Source organism: Carassius auratus, chromosome 14 (assembly GCF_003368295.1).
Source record: "Carassius auratus strain Wakin chromosome 14, ASM336829v1, whole genome shotgun sequence".
Classification (NCBI taxonomy): domain Eukaryota; kingdom Metazoa; phylum Chordata; class Actinopteri; order Cypriniformes; family Cyprinidae; genus Carassius; species Carassius auratus.
The window spans coordinates 3,714,530-3,737,391 of NC_039256.1; the positions used below are offsets into that span (position 1 = coordinate 3,714,530).

At 37.4% G+C, this 22,862-nt stretch overlaps 1 protein-coding gene across 1 annotated transcript; it reads left to right on the plus strand.

Annotated features, from left to right (window-relative positions):
* The first annotated feature begins 4,610 nt into the window (after positions 1-4,610).
* LOC113113444 (cysteinyl leukotriene receptor 1-like) lies at positions 4,611-22,383 on the plus strand. Its single transcript, XM_026279627.1, has 2 exons — positions 4,611-4,724; positions 19,053-22,383. Exon 2 carries the CDS (start codon positions 19,067-19,069, stop codon positions 20,123-20,125), a length of 1,059 nt encoding a protein of 352 aa, XP_026135412.1. The 5' UTR covers positions 4,611-4,724; positions 19,053-19,066; the 3' UTR covers positions 20,126-22,383.
* The last annotated feature ends 479 nt before the right edge of the window (positions 22,384-22,862 follow it).

The following is a 22,862-nucleotide window of genomic DNA, read 5'->3' on the forward strand; positions in this document are numbered from 1 at the left end:
AATTTAGATATATTTTTAAGATGGAAATATGTGACTTTACAAATGCTAGATAATTGTCCAATGCTCTAATCCAGTGGTTCTCAAATGCAGTCCTCGCGCCCCACTGTTCTGAATATTTTGAACGTATCTCGTAGCGCTTCAGACATTTGTTCTATTCGAACATAAGTGCCCTGCGAAGTGGACATCACAGGATATTCAGCCATGATTCCAGTTCAAAGCGAAAGTAGCTATATGTTCCAATCAAAGTGCATTGAAGTGTGCAAGACGTGAATTTAAATTGTATTGATTTACAGAGGTATATGATGTCACAGTTGTCTATGTTTAAAAACGCTGCACAGCACAAACCAGGGAATGAATGTTTCGATGTGAGGTAAACTTCAACAGATTTCCCCTGCTCAGGGAGTAGGGAGCAATGAACAACTGGAACACAGTTCATGCACGGAGTTAATTTCTAACGAGCTGATTATCTGAATCAGGTATGTTAACAAAGAGAAACGCAGTGGGGTGCGAGGACTGGAATTGAGAACCGCTGCTCTACTCCAATGACATTAGGCACTGTCAGATTAACAGTACTCTAGCCCAATGGTGCTGGGAGGACAAAGATACAAGTAAAACAAAATAAAAACAGGTAATGCATGAAACACCATGTGTTTATGCCACTGGAAAATCTAGGGGTGAGGCTAGAGGGGCACTCAGCCCAGGTGAAATCTGACTGGGCCCCTGAAGTGCTCCTGTTCTGTCACTCATCGCTGATCTACATCAGAACCTGTGAGTCATTTTAAATTCAACCAGTGTACACAATTCTTTCTATTGAAACTTATATTAGTACTCTTAAAGTTGCAGTAGGTAACTTTTGTAAAAATATATTTTTTACATATTTGTTAAACCTGTCATTATGTCCTGACAGTAGAATATGAGACAGATAATCTGTGAAAAAATCAAGCTCCTCTGGCTCCTCCCAGTGTCCTATTGCCATTTGCAGAAACTCCATCGCTCCCGGTAAAAAATAACCAATCAGAGCTGCGGTCCGTAACTTTGTTTGTGTTCAAAATGTAGAAAAATGTATATAATAAGCGAGTACAGCATTTTCCAAACTGTGTTTTTAGCTTGTCCTGAATCACTAGGGTGCACCTATAATAAGTGTTTATATTCGGACTATTTTAGATTGCTTCAGAGTACCGCGGCGGAGTAACCCAGTACCTTTGTGTTTCTTCATAGACATAAACAGAGAGAAGTAGTTCCGGCCACGATGTTCTTCCGCAAGACGCAAGCAGTTCTGTTTATTAACCGCTAGAGCGTCAAAAGTTACCGACTGCAGCTTTAAATATAGTGTTTTAACGCATGCAATTTTTTTCCAGTTTAACGCATTAAAAATATTGAAAGCAATTAACGCAGCGCCGGAGCTAGGTTTGGCCACCCCACTCACAACTGCAATTTCTGTCTAATTTTTCTTGACAAATATTGTTTATTTAGAGGCAGAGCATCTTTACTATCACATCAAATGGGACACTTTCAGATGTGTACTCTAACTTCACCTCAGCCCCAGACATTAGTCAAACGAGCACAGAATAGGTACAGGTGATGAGGGAGATTCAGTAAAAATAAATGTTCCTGTCCTGTCAAACGGTATACAGTATTCGTAGCACGTGCTTTTAGTTGAACGTACAAATGCGCGCAGTAGCTGAAATCATTTCATAACAAACTACAAAAGAAACTATGAGCATGCAGTGTTGTAGTTATGTTGTCAGTTAAGTCAGTTAGTAAAAAGGCAGTTGAAGCTGCCTTAAAAAGGTGTATCCATGTAGTTGTTATATACGAGTCACATTTGAGAACATGCCTCTGAAATGCAGTGGTTTTCAAAACTGAGTACCTGCACTCATCCCATCTCCCTCATCTAACACACTCGATTCAACTCGTCAGACCATTGGTAGAGACTTAAGACCTGAAGCATGCCAGAAAAGTTAGAAAATAAGATGCAGGTCAGATCCGTGTCATGTTCGGCAGCATCAGCATCAGCTCTTAAAGCAGCCAAAATAACTTCATAAGCAGCTGCTGTGATGTCTGCCAATCAAAAAACAAAAGAAAATAAAAATAGGGAATCCATAACTTTGTATCTTTAAGGATTTAGCTATATTCAGGAAATTAGTGTTGTAAAATTAGTTTAGAATTTAGAGTTTGATAACTTTATTCAATTTCTGTATATTTTCTACTTGCTGAAGGGCAGAGCGAGATATAAGAAATATGATATTTAATACAATGGGTTTATGTGAATATTGTTTTAAGTTCAATTAAATTTTTGAGTTGCTAATTATTAAAGTCTAATAAATGTTAAAATTGACAACTCTCAGTTATACTGTAATGTTGAATGGCAATAATCAGTGGTGAAATATTAGGGGGAAAACACAAAAACCATTTCCCAGAGACATCAGTATTATTGGTCATTACAAAAGATGCCATTAAAAAAATATTTAAAATATAAAGTCTTTATTTATGTTGTTTCTACCACATTAATTTGAAGATTGAATGTGAAATTATTGCAATATAAAAGTATATTTAAAAACTGTTAAGTGGGATTAAATACTTCAGAAATTTTAGATTTTTTTTTTTTTTTTTTCATCGATTGACAGCACTAAAATAGATTGTGCTGCAGCTGTTGATATTCTTTTTCTGAAGGTTAACTGTTAAGGGTTAAGGTTTAACTGTTCGCATTTAAGTGTGTGGCTCATATCAAATGTGTCTCTTCCCAAGAAGAAAACATAATAAAAAGAAACAGGTTATTCTGGTTTGAATTATCTAAGTCTCTACACCAGGGGTGTCACAGCACTGCAGGGTTTAGCTTTAACTCTAATTAAACACACCTGATCCAGATAATCAAGTCCTTCAGGCTTATTTGAAAACTTAAGGTAGGTGTGTTGGAACTGAGTTTGACACGCCTGCTGTACAGAGTGCATTCAGATTCTATTCTTTTCCCCACACACATTTATGTTGTTTATGCTAAAATGCTTTAATTTATTTACATCAGTCTACACACCATATCACAAAGTAAAATAAATGAATTAATTAATGAATTAATAAATAAATTCAATTATTACAAAATGATTACATACAACTGACAAACTTAAATATCACACTGACATAAGTATTCAGTCCCCTTTGGTATTGACTCTTGAATTTGAGTTCATTTCTGTTGATTTCATTACAGGGTCATAACAATATCTCCATAATATTGACCATATAAAGTAGTACTGGAGATTTACAAGGATAGTCCAGCTAAAATTCTCTCATTATTCTGCCTCATGTAAATTCTTCAGTAAAATTCTTTAGGACAGCGCAATTATTAAAGAATACAAACACAAGAATATTATACAAAATAATAAAATATGAGATAAAAAATAAGAATAAAATAAAAAGCTTAAAAAAATAAAATGAGCATGACAGTATTCCTTACAGTTAATAAATATTAAGATTAGCAGGAATATACAAGAGGAGAATGTGCAAACAGGTTGTGCAGGATATTTACATAGCAGCAATAGAGGTAAATAAATAAATAAATAAAAATTACAATTATAGAAATTGCTGTGCGTAAGTGTCAGTGTCTATAGGAAATGTTTATTCTTTGCCCAACAAAAGAGAGGAGCTGGAGACACTTGATAGAATTCAGCTAGAGTGTAGACTTATGTGTTTTGTTAAGACCTGGCTTAAAAACAACATGCCTGATGCATGTGTGGACATACCTGGCTTTTCTTTTGTGTGGGTGGACAGCGATGTTAAGGTGAGCAGCAAGAATAATTGGGGGACTGGTTTTATTTGTTATAAGTCTTCTATTCTTATATTTACAAGTTCACACTTACTTAAACAAAGTAAAGGTTATGCATATTTTGGAGGGCCCTGATATCTGAATTTTGGCCTGAACAAATCGTAAAGGATCATGCATGTGTTTTGGCTGATGAAAATGTCCTTACTTCAACATGCATGAAGTGTAGTCGCGTATAGTGAGTGAAATCAGAGCAGCAAACACAATTACTCACAAACAGTTGTCTTCTCAAAACAGTCTGTGAGCAAGCCTTCATGCCAAGCACAAACACTAAACACAAGTGTCATTCACTTTCCCGTGCATAATAACACCGAATTAACATATATATACACACATACACACACACACACACACACACACACACACAGTCACCAGGAAGAATGCAGGCTTACACCGCAGCAAATGTGCTCTGTGAGAAAGACCACTTAGAGATGAAATTACCTGGCTTTTGCTGCTAATTATTTATTATAATTACTTTATATAAAGAAAATATAATAAATTGTTAGCAGCAAAGCCAGGCAATTTTATATAAAACAAATGCTTTCACTGTGAATTGCTTTAATTTGGAGAATGCTTTAATACGAGTGTATATAAAATGTATTCTATAAATCTGCATTAACAGAGTAGAATATTGAAGCAGTTGCTTTTTTTAATGTCTTTTAAATGCAAAATAAATGCTATTTATTTTTTGTACTGTACCCCGTGCATCCATTTTCAGTTAACATTAGTTGTTCATTAATCCTGACGCGCCTCGAGTCTCTCCGTTTTGCAGAAGGGAGGCGTTGCTTGTGCGATCGTTGTCATATACTGAGTTTCTCATGCACAACTCAATGGAAAGCTATATGTGAGAGAAAGGAAGAAAACGTTTCATTTCGCTGTGACTGGACTGATCGAAGACGGACGGATAACGGTTAGATAACGACGCTTTATTCATACTGCTCATTTCTCACCAGTCAGTAGCATGTGATGTGGTTTAAAAATGTTTTTATTTTATTTTATATCGATGCGTGAATTGAAAGTTTGTATAAAGTCTACCTTTGTAATAATAACAGAGCCGAGTCTACTTTAAAGACGATCTAATGTCGAATTAATTTTAATTTAAGTAATTTCCTTGTTTGCATAGGATATGCTCCAATGACCTCCTCTGTCTTGTATGCTTCCCAACGCTCCTCAGAATATCTTGTTTGTTTCGCTAAAGAAAGAAATGCGCACGTTACCGCTGGTGAAAAAGCAATAACATATAAAATAATTATTTGATGGTTAATTTGCTTCATTTCAAATAAATATAAGATAAGCACTTAAAGCCCATGGCACTGTATTGACATAGTTAATATACTACTACTAATAATAACAAATAAATATTCTAAAAGGGAATCTGATTGACTTGAATTGGTTTAGGGGATACACACACACACACACACACACAATTCCCAGCTTGCCAATTATCTGATGACCATGCTTTGTAACTTTGTGATGCTTTTAGTAAGGAATTGCACATTGTGGATCAATAATTGTGTTTTGGTATTTTTATTCATTTATAATATGCCTATTTGTTAATGTCATATTAATTGAATGTATTTTAATTTAATAATATTAACATCCACTTGGATTACACAGTTTTAACATAAACTAAAACTGACTTTTGTGATTTTTCAGTAATACAAGAAACTATGAAACAACATATGTAGGTGAATAATAAATCATCACAATTATCAGGTTTACATCAATAATTCCAAATTATTACATTTAAACCAATTACATTTAAATTGAGTTTTTTCCACATTTAACCATATTTAAATGATGTTCATACTCTAAAACTGCATATAACGACTAGTTTTTTGTTTTTTTGTTTAAAAAAATAAAATAAATAAATAAATAAATAAATAAAAATAGAAGGGCCTGAAAATATTTGAAATTAAGTTAATTATTTTATCAAGTTTGAGGATTCTTTATCAAGTTTTTTGAGGTGATTCTGTGTGTCCTTCTAAAAGGGATACTGGGACAGTACACAAAGACACCCGATAACCAAGTGATATGAGTCTATATAATTCAGAATACAGAGCTGCACTGGAGCTAAAATTCAAACTACAAATTTTGCAGTAAAGCAAGGATTCTGAGCTAGGATGCAATAAAATAACTCTTGTGCACTTCTCCCTTTGCTAAATAAAGTCCCTCAGGCATTTATAAAAGTGTGTGTTATGGTGCTGTGCTGATTAAATCATACAACTAAGGGGTTATCCAATTAAACAGTCTTGAATTATAAATCCACAGAGCAACCAACATGGAGAAATACTGAGGTTGATGTACAGACACACACACAAAAAAAAATAGCAAAACCGTAACTGGCTAAGGACTGGGCTGCATTTCCCAAAACCTTCTTAAAGGGATAGTTCACCCAAAACTGAAAATTATGTCAAAAAACATGAAACTAGGACTTTATTCAGCATTGTCTTCTCTTCTGGGTCTGTTGTGAGCGCGTTCAAGTGTAGTGATATCCAGTACGTGAACGAATCATTTGATTTAACCGGTTCTTCATGAACCAATTAACCAAATCGAACTGAATTGTTTTAAATGGTTTGCGTCTCCAATACACATTAATCCACAAATGACTTAAAATGTTAACTTTTTTAATGTGGCTGACACTCCCTCTGAGTTAAAACAAACCAATATCCCGGAGTAATGCATTTACTCAAACAGTACACTGACTGAACTGCTGTGAAGAGAGAACTGAAGATGAACACCGAGCCGAGCCAGATAACGATGCGTTCACTTTGATAGCCGTGATCATACAGTAATAGTGAGCTGACAGGTGCGTCAGAGCGTGTCACGAGGGAGCGCAAAAATTCAAATATACTATCTTTCGCCTATCTTTCATTATTTTTTCGGTGGATCACCTCATTCTGTTTGTGACACTGTAAACTGCAAAACCATGCCGTTTTTTATTACCAAGACACAGTTTCCGACCGTGAGTTATTCCATAACGGAAGCAAACAGTTCTGTCGCTGAAGAACTGAGACGTAAACAAAGGAATTATGATCCATATTACAACGTTATTGCTTCGTTGGACTAAACGTGCTTCATGAGATGTCGTTCAGTGGACCCTTACCTTTCTAACTAAACCGGGATTTACAGCTGTGGATGTGTTTATGACTCATTATTATGACTGATCTGGTATGTACAGCATTTTCATTGCTTATGTTTTTATGTGTACTGCTTACACAAATGTAGCAAATACAGTCTTTATAAGCGTTCCATAGATCCATAGATACATAGATTGTCAAGATTAAATTTTCCCGTTTCATTTCATCTATTCATAAACACTGATACATGCAAGTTGAAAGGCGTTCAGGACGAGGCCGTCTTTGTGCTGGCTAACAGGTTAAAGGGGATCTGTATCTGGAGCTCTAGTTGTCCTGGTCTCCGCTGTCTTTCAGGGATGTAGAGGTCCTTTCTAGGTGCTGATCCACCATCTGGTCTGAATACGTACTGGATCCGGGTGACTGCAGTGACCCTCTGATCTGGACACAGACTGGATCTGGTGGCTACGGTGACCTCGGAACAAGAGAGAAACAGACAAATATTAGCGTAGATGCTATTCATCTAATGATGTAGCAAGTACATCGGGTGTTATGGGAAGTGTTCCCGGTTCCGGTTTACCTAATTAATGCAGCCTAAAAATACTTTAACGGATTTGGATATTAAAAGCATATTAGTATGTTATGTGTATGCCAGGTTAAAGAGATGGGTCTTTAATCTAGATTTAAACTGCATGAGTGTGTCTGCCTCCCGAACAGAGTGTGTTCACTGCTCTGTGTGTGTGCACTTCGGATGGGTTAAATGTAGAGCACAAATTTTGAGTATGGGTCACCATACTTGGCTGAATGTCACATCACCTTTCACTTTTTTTCCACTTTCAATATTTTAAAATCTATACGATGTTTGATAGGGAGCCAGTGCAGTGTTGACAGGACCGGGCTAATATGGTCATACTTCCTGGTTCTAGTAAGAACTCTTGGTAGACTCTAGTATACCATGCCATCTGTGTGCAAAGGCTGCTTCTTTAAAGTTGGGCAATTCCAACTTTGCAAGGACAGTATGGTGCTTCCGACTCATCTCCTGTATGTTTAGATTTTTAAAGAATTTGCCACTGGTGATTCAAATACGAGTTTTGAGCAGTGTAGAGTAGCGCTTGATTTTTTTACATCTCTGTCATGCTAATTCCAGCACACAGACCACTTCTGAAACTTACCAAGCTGGTTCAAAAACTCATTCCCACCAAGCCTGCAGCACCCCCCCCTCCCCATTTCTGTAGAGGAAGTTTGCCACAGCCATCTGGGCCACTGGCCTGTGGATCACCTTGAACTTAAAAGACTGTAAAGTGAGATACCAATGGCTGATCCATGCGTTGGTATCTTTCATGCAGTGGAGCCACTGGAGGGGGCTTGGTCCGAACAGAGAGTGAATTTCCATTCCAGAAAGTAATAACACAGAGTGAAGATGGCCCACTGAATGGCCAAACACTCTTTTTCAATGGTGCTGTATCTGATCTATCTCTTTAAGAGCTTTTGAATTAATTAGAGCACCGGCCACCCCTCTCCTGCGACCACCTGAGACAGGACAGCACCCAGCCACGATGCGTACGTCTGCAACAAAAATGGGAGATCAAAGTTGAGAGAGTGCAAGAGTGGCCTGCCGCACAAGGCAGCATTTACATTGGCTAAGGCCTGTTGGCATGGTTCCATCCACTTGACCGGATCTGGTGCTTCCTTTTTGGTGAGATCAGTCAGTGGACTGGTGAGCTCCGAATGTTTAGGAATAAACCTTCTATTATATCCTGCAAACCACAGGAACTGTCACACCTTTGACATTCATCTGGACAAGCCTTATGCTAAAGACTTCCACTCACCCCTTGCTTCATTTGATCTCAAATGACTTACTACTACAAGCAAGCACAAAGCAGGCAACCAACTTGACTTAAGTTACACACGTAATTGTACTGCAGATAACATTCTGGTAAAACCTCTACATATCTCTGACCATTTCTTCATTAAGTTTAACCTGTTAATCTGCAGATGCGGACATCCTCAACTCCTCGTGTTCACACGTGTGAATATTTATGAATAATTAAATGAAATTGTACAAATATAATCTTGACAAACTATACAGTAAAGTCGTGGCCCAATGGTTAGAGAGTCGGACTCCCAATCGAAGGGTTGTGAGTTCGAGTCCTGGGCCAGAAGGAATTGTGGGTGGGGGGGGGTGCATGTACAGTTCTCTGTCCACCTTCAATACCACGACCTAGGTGCCCTTGAGCAAGGCATCGAACCCCCAACTGCTCCCCGGGCGCCGCAGCATAAATGATGAACACTGCTCCGGGTGTGTGCTCACAGTGTGTGTGTGTGTGTTCACTGCTCTGTGTGTGTGCATTTCGGATGGGTTAAATGCAGAGCACAAATTCTGAGTATGGGTCACCACACTTGGCTGAATGTCACGTCACTTTTTCAGTATATCATTATAAAGATCTAAGCCTCAAGCATCGACAACAGATCTCTGTTTTTCAATGGAAAGCTTATAAAGAATGTATTTGCTACATTTGTGTAAGCAGTACACATCATAACATGAAGAATGAAAACGCTGTACATACCAGATTCATCATAATAGTCATAAACACATCCACAAGCTGTAAATCCCAGTTTAGTTAGAAAGGTAAGGGTCCACTGAACGACATCTCATGGAGCACGTTTATAATTATAATTATAATTATAAGTTTTATAATTGGAAAAAAAATGAGGAAATATGCAGTGGTATGTTTAATGACTAAATAGTTTGTCGAAGCCTTCAATACAGTTGGTAAATATGTTTTATATTTGGGGGGTGGGGGTGGCGGTGGCTAGACATAGTCTCAAAAAATGTTTGCAGGAATCTCATTTTTCATTATATCTTCTTCAGATTTGAAATAGAAACTCATGAGAGTTTCAACCCATTACTTTTCTAAATTGCTCCAGGTCTGATTTCTTGTTTGTGTGTGTATATATATATATATATATATATATATATATATATATATATATATATATATATATATATATATATATATATGAATTCAGTGTGGTAAAAAAAATTTCAAGGCACTTCAGTGTCTATAATTTTTAATTTCCCTTTCAAGGGAAATTCAAACTGCGTCCTCCAGGGGTTGCTATGGGGAACACCTCATTACATTGAAGAAATACCGGCACGGCTATAAACAGGCACCGGGAGAACATGTCATTCTTTTCTTCATCTGAAGCTTGTGTCCAAAGCATGGCAGGGAGCTAGAGGACTGTTCTGTTTGAAGCTTGCATCTGAAAGAACTGGTCAGAACAATCTTTCTGTCTATCATGGCGACTACTAGTAAGCGTTTGACACACCCGATGACACACACAATCTTTGCGTCATTTTTAGGGTGAAGAGTAAGCATGCAATGTCTTGATGTCATTGAAAAAGCTCCGCTCTCGTTCGTCTCTCTTTTTTTTTTTTTAGAAAAAAAAAGGGTAAAAAAGGCAGCCATCTGCTTCCCGCTGTTCAGGACCCACCTGGGGAGACATTATCTCTTAATTTCCCTCCTTGCCATCTTAGCCCTTTAAAGAAATACATCTTGTTAAATGGCAAGGCATATGATGCAGCTGGTCAGGCTGTGCTTTATTACACCTGATGGTGGTGCTTCAAGCAAATCAGACTGATCTGCTAAGAGACCTGGATAGAGACAAGGGCCTTTTTCCTGATCAGGTAGCCGAGCTGTGCCACACCACGGATCTCTCTCCAGGCTACCAAGCAGGCCGTTTCCACCATGGGCGGGAACCTATAATAAACATATGTTTCAATATAGGTTTTGATATAGGTTTTTTATATGTGACCTATATAAAATTGGCTGTTTTCCTATATTATATGTACATATATGTACATGTATGCACACATATATTTGTACATATATGCACACATATATGTACACATATATATGTGCAAACATATACCTATATAGGTAAATATATGCACGTGTATATATGCACCTATATGTTCACCTATAATAGTAAAATTCATATCTGCTAGGCAACATTAATAAAATTCCAAAATGTAGAAATGTACAATATTTACTCAAGATCAATCAAATAGTACAAAACAAAAAATATAGTACAAGAACAAAAATAAGACAAAAAACCTGCTAGGCAACATAAATAAAAGTCCAAAATATAGAAATGTACATTTATGTATTTACAAGAACAAGCAAATAGTACAAGAACAAAAATAAAACTAAACAGAAAAAAAAAAAAAAAATCTTTATTATTCTTTGAAGGTCTGTCATGACCCGCCTCCTCCTCTTCCTCCTCTTCCTCCTCTTCCTTCCTGCACTATCCAATGACGTTTGATAGGGTGTCCGAGATTTGTATTTTTTCCTCTTTTTTTTTTTCAGCGCACACATTTTTTTGCGGATAGGCATTTTCATCCACACGGTGTTTTGGAAGAGTGAAACCGATGTTTTGAAACCGGGTCCCAGAGTGATTGATTTGAAAACGTCGACTTTGCTTTTCGTCTGGACGGCGAATCCGTACATTTTCTGAAAATATGACATCAGCCCAAGTCTCGCCCCTAGTCAAACACCACTACACCATGTAACAGCAACAAAAACCTGAATGATTGTATTTTTTAATAACTAACATTAACACGGATTAATAAATGTATTGTTCCATGTTCGCTTGTGTACCACGTGCAAGGTTTATCAGCAAATCCATGTCTTATTCTCCATTTTTAGTGTATCTCTGTGGCAGCGCCACATGCTGGTCTGGCATGTATACTACATCGGTTTCGTGTGGAAGTGGATATTTCTTGAGACGAGGGAAAAAAAAGATCGGGGGTAAACTCCGTCTCCGTGTGGACGGAGCCGAAGAAGTAACGGGTACTTACGGTTATGGATAGAAATGTAGCGGAGTAAAGAGTACAATATTTGCCTCTCAAATGTACTTGAGTAAAGTCATGAGTACTCCCCAAAAATGATACTCGAGTAAAGTACAGATCCCTCAAAATTGTACTTAAGTACTGTACTCAAGTAAATGTACTCCGTTACTGTCCGGCTCTGTATATCATGCTAATATACTGCCATAGTTAAATTCCATAACATGCCAATTACATGTGATACCAATTTCACGTGTTCGCACATACATTTTTTTATTTATTTTTTATTTAACCTTTATTTAACCAGATGAAGCATCTACCAGATAAGCATCATGTATGACAGTCAAAAATGAGATATGAGCTACAAAATGACCAGATCCTGCCATTAGCTATATAGAAGACATATATTGTATGTATAGGGCTTATATGTGGATATGAAGAAGCAAGACAGGAGACCTATATTTCCTGTATATGCACAAATATGCACCTCAATTTTGCCTATATCTGGCATATATACGCACATATGCAGTATATATATATTATCATATATGTGCATATGCAGCATATATGTGCATATACACTGCATATAGGTTTCATATATGCGCATATATCCACATATAGGTTATTTCCATGTGGGTATGGTGACCATTTGGGGGTGGCGGAGAGACATCTGTGGATAAACCTGGCAGACATCGTGAAGAAAGAAAATACATTCTTCTCGATGCTCAGGTTTCGCCTTCTGATATTTTTGGTATTTCCGTTGAGACGGTGATCGAGAAGTTCGGGGAGAAGAAAGCGCGCTCCGCTGCATTCAGACCCTTCGTTCCACAAAGGTCCAGGTCTGAGCCCAAACAGCAAAGGGGTCCTGGCCTGTCTCGATCTGAGGATCAATGACAGACACAGAAGGCTAGTGTCGCAACTTGCGCTCCTCCCCCACCTGAGGGCAGGGGTAAAAGGAATTGTGGGTCACGAGATAAGCAGAACCTATGGGATATGATCCAGATGAGGCAGCGTTCTCGTCTGAATCAGAGTGATACCGAGGTATCTACTCATTCCCTCTAGGGATTTTTAACTTCTGCTTTTATCCTCCTCTTCCTCATTCCCCTGTAACCACCAGCGCTCCACCTAATTGAGGTTAGGTGGAAAACTCTAGCACAACAGTCTCCAATGCTGGAGAAAGCAAAAATTTGAGAGCAAAAAAAATCACATAAAGGTAGAAGTAAATAATGATGATGGTAATAATAATAATAATAATAATAATAATAATAAATATGCACCCATTTGTAAGGAAATATTTTTTTCTATCCAATGCTGTCACATTATGTGACAAAAGAATGACTCAAAAGACTAGAAAGATGAATTAATAAATTCTTTCCAGCTCAGACAGCATAGGTTTAGTTTTTGGGTCTGTCATGTGATGAAGGAAAGACTCAAACCTGAAGACTTGTCAGATAAGAGGTGACGTGAGCTAATCATAGACCTGAAGACCCAGGTAAATAATTAATTAATCTTTTCAGTTTCTTATAGCATTATAGTTTTGTATTGTTTGTAGTGTGATCAACGTTTGCGTAAGTCCTAAATGTATTAGGGAAGTAACACGTAACATTTTAATTATATTTTGCTAAAGTGAAAAAAAAATAAAATAAAATAAAAATAATTTTTTTTTACTCATTTTACTGAATGAGACTCAAAGGACAGAGTGAGTAAAATGATCCGAACTTCTAATCACTACCGTGGACTGAAGTAAGAGTGCGCAGCATGCCAGTGACGTCACAAATGTGGAATTCAAAGAAATAAAAATTTTCTTTTACTTTTTTACACACACAAACACACACACGGAGTTGTGCTGCTATTGCTGCAGTGAATATGGTGAAAAACACAATCACACACATGCATAAAAAATGTCACGGACAAATATTGTTAATCTGTAAATCAGTATGTGAATTCTTGCAATGAGATTTGCACACCTGTAGAATGTTTTCTTACATAAATATTTTTTTTCCTTGGATGCTTTTTGTAGCAAAAACACATGCATAACAACAATGGCATGAATCTGCTGCTGCGAGTCTCAAAGCTGTTTTTCACGTGTAAATAACAAGTTTTGCATGCTCTCTCTGAATCTCGCTTTCTACACTGCAAAATTAATTTCTTGTGTACATCGTTTCTGCTGTTTATGATGACAATTTTCGAGAGAGGACAGCTGGTGTGAGGCCAGAAATTTTTAAGTGGGTGGGCCTACATAAAACTGTGTGGACAAAGTGTAGCATAAAAAAATGCATATCAATTTGCAAACAGAAAATACAGTACAAAGATTCAATACACAATACTACTAAAGCACTGAATAACAATTTTAATTTCAACATACTAGTACATTATTAAAATTAAGTGTTTTATCTGTTAACCATACTTAAGCTAACGAAAAGTTAAAATTTTAATAGTCAAAAAAGATTAATTAGTACCATACCAAAGGTATTTCTCATTGTTAATGTTAGTTAAGACACTGCCAAAAGTTAACTAAAGTTTACTGTATGTAAAGCATTACCTTAGAATATGGGGCTTTCGCAGATGATCTCATAATCAAGTTTCTCAGTTTTCGCTTAAAGGAGAGGTACGAAGATATCGAGGACCACAAAGAACGCCTCTATTTATTGTATCAAACACTGTATATGGTAATATGATGCTTTAAACATGTTTGGCTTTAAATCCATCACCCGCTAGTCTGGTGTCATTTGTAGGTGGTCTGGATCCAGTGCTAAGACTTACATTTTGTTTGTTTTTTTGTTTACTATTTTCAAATTCATCTTTCAAATTTAACACTATTTTCAAACATGCGTGTCCTCACTTCGTTAACATAATTGTTTTGACAAGCGTATGGTAAGCACTAATAGGAAGAGGTTAAATAATTAAAATGCCTGTAATTGACCATGAAAACTCACCTTAAATATATTTTAAAGCACATATATTAATTTATAGTGAAACTATACATTTATAATTATTATATTTTAATAAATAACATTCATCTGGAAAATTACAAGCTTCTCACTGGATGGGCCACAGCTGAAAATGGGTAGGCCATTGCCCAAAAAATGCCCACCTGGTGTCCAGAATACATTCAGTGAGTGCATGATTTGAACACAACTGTAGCATTCTGCTGACTTTTCTTCACTAGTGTTTAATCTGCAAACAACACTTTGATTTCTGTGTGTGATTGCTTAAAATGCCTATTTACCTAACCTGCATAAAGAAATATGTGAGCAGATCTTAAACGTATGTCACACTTTGATAAACACTTTTCATTCATTTTCACTTTAATCAAGGAAAAATTAAGAAAAGATTGGTTAAATGTGCCATAGAATGCAAAATCACTTTATAAGGTGTTTGCAAAAACAGTTGTGTGAACACAGTCAATGTGTGAAAAAAAACCAGCCTATAATGCTAAAAATCCACTCACTCATTGTTTTATAATTCCAAAAGATCATAAACAGACTAATGTCCCCCATGGACATTAATGGCCACAATGGCAAATAAAAAAGAGATAAGAATGCATTCTTTTAGCAGTTGACAAGCTAGTATTATCCTCAGCTACAACATCGTATTATGAATAATCATCTAACTGCAAGTCAAGTATTTGATTGTGAGAAGTGAAAGAGGAACTATGCGGGCTCAACTAGGACCCTGGGCCAAATGTATTTGATTGAAGAGGATTTGAAGGATATTTTTGCAACAGCTGGTGTTACAATCATCCTTCAAGTTTGAAATAATTCCATGTAAATGCAAACATTTAATAAAGAAATATAGATTTTCAGATGTACCTACCTTGTCAGACAATGATTTATCTGGTGCATGTGCATCGGCGCAGTCTCAGTCAGACAATATTTCTAACCGGTATGCACTGCTTCAGTCAGATTGCGATCGGTTTGCACAGTCCTGGTGAGTCGATCACACCTAATGCCTGATGCTCATACGGTTTGTATGAATGTCATTACAATATTTGATGTCCTTAGATTTGTCACAATAACGATTAATGTTTGTGTGGGAATGACACATGCCATGGGAACGTGCAACAATATCCCTGATTTATGACTGATGATTCCACTGCATGTCGAGGACTACGCCACAAATTATTTATTGTTTACGTTGTTCTGCTGTTTATGATGACGATGTTCAAGAGAGTCCAGTCCAGTGACCCATGATCTGAACACAACTGTAGTGTTCAACTAGTAGTGATTATTTTTAATGCCAAAAATACCTACCCTGATGCTGGGGAACCCTGCATAAAATTGCATTAGGATGTAGTTTAACTGAGAAGGGGAATTTTGTTTGCCTTATATGCTGAAGCGCACGCTCTCCCGTGGAAAACAAACCAAGCAGACTTTTCTCTTTTATCGGAGGGCTCGCGTTAAAAGAGCACTCTATATTGATAGCTTCAAGCAAAGACCTTCTTAAGTGTGTGGAGTGGGGAAGGATCGCTTCCAGAGATAAGAGTAGAGAAGGGTGCTCTTTTAAACAGCTAAAAGATCAGCATGCACCTGTAAAGCAGTACGCCATATGGTCAGAACTCTAATTTAGGCAACAGCATAAGCCCTTGAAAGATAACATTTTAGCATTGATACGAGCAAAATTTACGATCTGTACATTTAGGCCCAGTCCCAATTCTATTTTATACCCCTTCCCCTTCCCCTACCCCTCCGCCTACCTCTTCCCCTTGTCCCTTGAAATAGAGTTTCAAGGGGTAGGGGAGACAATATTCCCCTAAGGATTGGGACACCACTACTATGACATCACAGGCCATAAGACGTCGTTTAGCTCCTTCAATACACACACATACTGGTGTGCATTAGATACTTTAATTATCATTCTGTATTCATTAGCTGCTTATCTCTCTTTCTCTCCCAAATAGGCAATATTTGAGAAAAGGGTTTAACGATTTTTTAATTATTGGGGGGATTAGTCTACGGCAATTATCACCCTGTTCAGACATATGCTGTGTAGGGGTGGAACGGTTCACAAAATTCACGGTTCGGTTCGATACGATTCACTGGTGTCACGGTTCGGTTCGGTACGGTTCGGTACGTTTTAGATACAGCAAAAAGAAAAAAATTGGCAGATAAATTTCCTTGATTTTTAAAAAATGTTTTATTTATTAAAACTAACAAAGTATGCTTTTTGTTTTTTTTGTTTTTTTACATTGAACAACGATGGAGCTATTCTTTACCCATCTTCTATGGTGCTTTCTTAGCAGCATACTGTATAAAACAAAAACAGCTCCTTATAAAAAAAATGAAAATGTTATATTGTTGTAGTAGTTATGAACAAATACATGTTAATTGTATCGTACTGCTCAGGAAATTTCGACACAGTACAGTACTAGTCCATTTTGATTTCCATGCTTGTTTGGATGCCCCGATCAATTGGTAAAGTGCACCCAAACACCAGACCTGTTGGTTATTCGAGGATCTTCTATTTCTGGTCTGTTAAACGCATTGGCCACCGCGTACCGTGCATGAACTGCTCGCTCACTCAGCGCATACTGAGTGAGCGAGCGCCTGACTGAGTAGCCTAACATAAACATATAAGTTGGTGTTTTTTTTCTTCTTTGGGGGTGTCAGGGGCGTTGCCTGTTACATCGTTTGGGTTATTGGACTACCTTGTTGAACGCATCTCGTTATATTTCAAATTTTTTAATTTATTTTCCAAATATAATTAATTAGTCCAACGAACCGTTCGGTACATAATGCGTACCGCGTACCGAACCGAAAGCCTCGTATCGAACGGTTCAATACGAATAAACGTATCGCTACTCCCCTAATGCTGTGGCACTATCATGCAGTCTGTAATGATATGACGTTGGCAAATATTAGTGATTTTTTTGCTAACATGTCTTTGAGTACCATGACCGTTAATATGAACTCACAATTGAATGTAACATAAAACAAATGAAAACTTTTTGTTAAAATATTTATGCCAAAAAAGCTTACATTTACATGTCTTTTTGTTCGCTGTAGCAGCCATGTTCCCGAGATAATTCATACCCCTTTGTTTGAAGTGTGGTCCTGAAAAATCTTCGTTTGAAGGGCTATCTGGCCCTTCCCCCGTACCCCTTCCCCTCCAACCAAAAGAGAATTGAGACACCCCTACCCCAACGGAGGGGTAGGGGAAAGGGGAAGGGCTAAGGGGTAGAATTGGGATTGGGTCTTAGTATCAGGCACTTGATCGATACACTAGTTTGAGCAACAGCAGGACCCTGATTTAACCCAGTGTTTTGGAGTAGTCAGATAAGTTTGATGAAAGAATCCCCAATAGATGATCCTGAAGCAGCACTCCGTTGATATCGACAGCCTTGACCATGGATTAATGAGGCTCGTGGGTATATTTAACTGGTAGTGTTACCGGTGTGGTAATATGATAGCATGCCTCGCAACATAACTGAACAATTAGCTTTGTACAATAAGCAATGTCTGATGCATGTTCGCCAAAATAGCACTAGGCAATAAAATGAAATAACTTTGCTTAGCTTCCTGAAGACGTCCAGAGATGAATTAAAGGTGAAATTGCCAGTTGTTCGTGGATGCTTTGATTCTTGTTGAATATCTAGCTTCTTCCAGCGGCGAAGCAGATCTCTTGTAAAGTTGTGAGTTGGTCGTATTAGTACAACTTTGGGCGATGAATCGCGGATAAAGTATATATATCAAGTGCTCGCTCATATCAATTCAGTCCATTGCTTGACAAACAATGCGCAGAATTCGCTAAAGTTCAAGACTTGAAATCTGGTGAGATACTCTGTGGGAATCCTGCCATATCCTGATTTTAATGCTTCCTATAGATTCGCCGTCTGATAGTTCCTGAGCGAGCGATGGCTCTCGCGAGCAGTTTGAGCCATTGAGCAAACTTACCGAGCAGTTGTGCCACGTATATATGTCCCGTGTCTATTAGGAGAGTGGTAGTGATTGGAGCGATTTGACATCACCACATCAGCTGGTCACAGCCTATGCCTCAGTGGCCTGACTGAACTAATGCTGCGCTCGATTAAATTTAGATCATGTACTCATGTAAGAGACACTGTGTGGTTTATGCTTAGATAAAATGTTTAAGACTTGACGTTAATTTAGTGTAGAGATATGATCTACTAGAAATTAACTTGTGCTGCAAAGGTTTGAAACTAATTTTTTACACAAATATAACTTTTTTTCTGGTTCATTTGTGCAGCAAGATTATTTATTTGGAAATACAGTACAGATTTGTACTAGGAAAAGTATATCAATATGTTATAGGAACTGAATATTTATATTTCTTTGTTTCTTTCATATTTCAGGCACCAGTGCAAGAATGGGTCCATCTGACATAACACCTTCAACGGTTAATAATACACAAGTGTGTGCATCAATCGATGACTTCCGTAACCAAGTCTATTCAACGGTATATTCTATAATCACCGTTTTAGGGCTGATGGGCAATGGCTTCGCTTTGTATGTGCTCCTTCGTACCTACCGTCAGAAATCATCTTTCCACATCTACATGCTCAACTTGGCTGTGTCAGACCTGTTGTGTGTTAGCACTCTGCCACTACGGGTGCTTTACTACGTCAACAAAGGGCAGTGGAACCTGGGGGACTTTCTCTGCCGTTTGAGTTCCTATGCACTGTATGTCAATCTCTACTGCAGCGTCTTCTTCATGATGGCCATGAGTTTTACTCGCTTTCTAGCAATTGTGTTCCCGGTGCAGAACCTGAGGCTAGCCACCGAGAAGAAGGCATGGATAGTTTGTGTGTGCATTTGGGTCTTCATTTGCACCACCAGTTCACCCTTCCTCCTCTCCGGACAGCATACTGATCCAAAGTCTAACAAAACCAAGTGTTTTGAACCACCAGAAACGCCCAAAAGCCTGGATAAACTTATCATGCTGAATTACTTTTCCCTGGTTGTGGGTTTTATTATTCCCTTCCTGGTCATCTTGCTATGCTACGCTGGCATCTTGCGCACTCTACTTAGAAACACTAACAGTGCTAACAAGCAGCGTTACACACGTAACAAAGCCATTCGGATGATTGTTGTGGTGATGCTGGCTTTCTTGGTTAGTTTCATGCCCTATCATGTACAACGCACAGTGCATCTCCACTTTAAAAACCGTGAAAATGCTAACTGCAAAGATACTATCTACATGCAGAAGTCTGTGGTCATCACGCTCTGCCTCGCTGCTGCTAACTCATGCTTTGACCCAATGCTCTACTTTTTCTCTGGAGAGAACTTTCGTCATCGACTATCCACCTTCCGAAGGGTTTCTGGAAACTTCATTGGAACTCGCAAAGGCTGCCGTGCCGTCCAAAGCTCCCCACCTGTGGAGGAGAGTGAATTGCAAAACTGCAATGGTTCAGACAAACTTGGGTAGAGGCAATGGAAATGCTGAATCTCTGTCAAGGCAAAAGCATATTTATTGAGACAAAATAAGTTATTCATTCAAAGTAGTATTAAGAAAAAATAATAAGAAGAAGAGGTTCTTCTGTACTACATTTGAGCATTAAGACTGTTAAACGGACCTCTAGATATTGTGCATGGTTCTGATTGCAAGCAAGAAAATATACATTCCAAAATTTTTTAGAATACATTTGCCATTAAAAACATACACTAGAAATATAGACATTTTTAAAACACACATCTCGTAATACGTATAACTGAACCCCATAGTAAGTGTTTATTGGATTAACTATCTGTATTTGTTAATTATTGATTTCAGAAGACAAATTAACACAAACATCATATAAACAGACTGCATTCTGCATACTGTATTCATTGTGAAATATATTCTTAAAGTAGCGTTTTTGGGATGTATCAGTGTAAATACAAAATTAAATTTCTTGTAAAATCTTTATCTTTTAAACAGATGTAAATGTCAGACAAAACTCTGCAGAAAAAGTGCAAGAAGCGCGAGAGGCCAGAATCAGCACTTCAAGGACCATAAAATGGGAGACACTGTCAATGTGGCACCAGCAGGTCTGGGCTACAACTGATTACTCCTCCATAGACAATCATATAATTTAGGAAAATGTCTGTTACATTGTCATTTTTAGGCAGTCAACCCAAGACAAATGTGTCTGAAGACATGACAAACTGACTACTTCTTTAAGTCAAAAAGGAAGTTGATTCCCCTCATCACATAGAGCTTGACCCCCTTTTGATCTTTCTGACCTTGAACACAGGACTGAATTCCTCTTCAAACTACTCTCCAAGTAGCATAGTGACTACCTTTACATATCTAAATGCACCAGCTCATTCCAAACAATATTATGAGGTCTTACATTTAAACACAATTGAATTGCATAATTCTATGTTATATGTGTAACACACGTTTGACTTTCATGTTTCAATCACTCACTGTTCATTCCATTACTTTGACTAATTTTGAATAGTGTTTAACAGAGGTCTTTAACCCTGCCCACTCTCTTGCTAAGTTTATTAATAACCTGCTTCAAAACAATGTAATTTTCAAGTGGTCCTGAGGAGATTTATTAGTTGGTTCAGGTGTATTTAATAAGGGTTTGAGCTAAACTCTACAGCACTGTGGATCTCCAAGATGTGATGTTTGGAAAGTGTGAATTTCCCCAAATGTTACTAATTTCTCTGTAAAATGGGTCATTTTCTCATTACAGAATTCATGACTTAATTCTACACTGCAAAAGCAGGAAAATTAGCAGCCATATAACTGAGAAGATAGTAGTTCGAACTGCGTGGCACTTTGCAGACCGATCTGTGTGTGACTTCAAAGTACCGCTCTCTTATCACTCTTGTGGTATTTGATGATGAAGAGCAGCTGCGCTTCAAGCCGAATGTGCCTAATGAATAGTACCTCAACAAATGACATCAGAAAAGCATCAGGTCATTATATGGTCTATTACTGAACCGATACTGAATTGTCCTCATCAGCATCGCTATGCATTGTAGAAATGATTCATTTGGACACCCCTGCCTAACATGTCTAATAATGTGAGTGGAGAAGATCATAGTTAAACCCTGTCCATCAGCAGAGTTTTAAAACTCATGACATGAATGAGTAATCAGTATAGTCAGAGAAACCAAATCTAGTCTGAGTCTCAACTAGCACAAAATTCAGCATCATCAGCCATCCATTCTAGTCTCATTTTACTCTACTTTCATTTACTTTAGTTTATTTTCCTTTCTGAGCCTTGTTTTCCAAGTTAGGTTATGTTGTCTTTCCTCACCTCAAACTTAAACCTCCCTATGAGACTGAGTCATCGTCCATGACTTCCCAAGACTTTACTCCAGATGTGACCAAAACCTCCAACAAATGAGCAAACCTGGGAAACCCCTTTCACAGAATGATTTAACAAAAGGGTATCCACATTCAAAGTTCCACCCCATAATATGTAAATATTGAATTAATATTGTAGCTGAACTGGTGTATTGATATAAGGTTTCATAGACTCATTGATAACTCAATGACAGGGCTAAAATAATGATGGAAAGTTCATTCGGGTTAGGTCTAAGAAACTGCATGTTGCTAGAAAGTTAGGATTTCATTCTTTCACTTCCCTCAAAGCCATCCTTTCTTTCTTTCTTTCTATATTTGTGAATGCATGTGTCTGTGTTAGATTATTCTACATGTATAAGAATAAATTAATAAAGAAAGACCATTGGTATTTAAAGAGAAGTGTATTTGTTCATGTGTGTCTTAAAAGTCCATTGATCAATAGATGGATGATTATTTGTATCCTAAGACAGTGATACTGTCAACATTCCCTGTATATACAATCATTAATTCCTTTAGAGCTGAGTTTCCCTTTCACAAAATTTAAAATATTATGTCATATGATAATTCATACTTGAGATGAATGAAGGAAAAATTGCTCTTATCACTGATAAACATGCCACACACACACATATATGTGTACCTGACAAGTACACATATTTATAGCATGCTGTTCATGAAATGGTATTTATATTATGAAGTTTTAGTATATGGATTGGAAATTGGAATTTATGGCATAAAACTTGAATTTATTGAATTTAAGCATGAATATATATGATTGGAACTCTGAAAATGTTACATTAAAGTCAGAATATATGTAATGACAGTTTGAATATACTGTATGGGATGGAATTCTGAATAT

Coding starts and splice junctions, on each gene's coding strand:
- LOC113113444 (XM_026279627.1), top strand. CDS start 19,067: ATGGGTCCATCTGACATAACACCTTCAACGGTTAATAATACACAAGTG.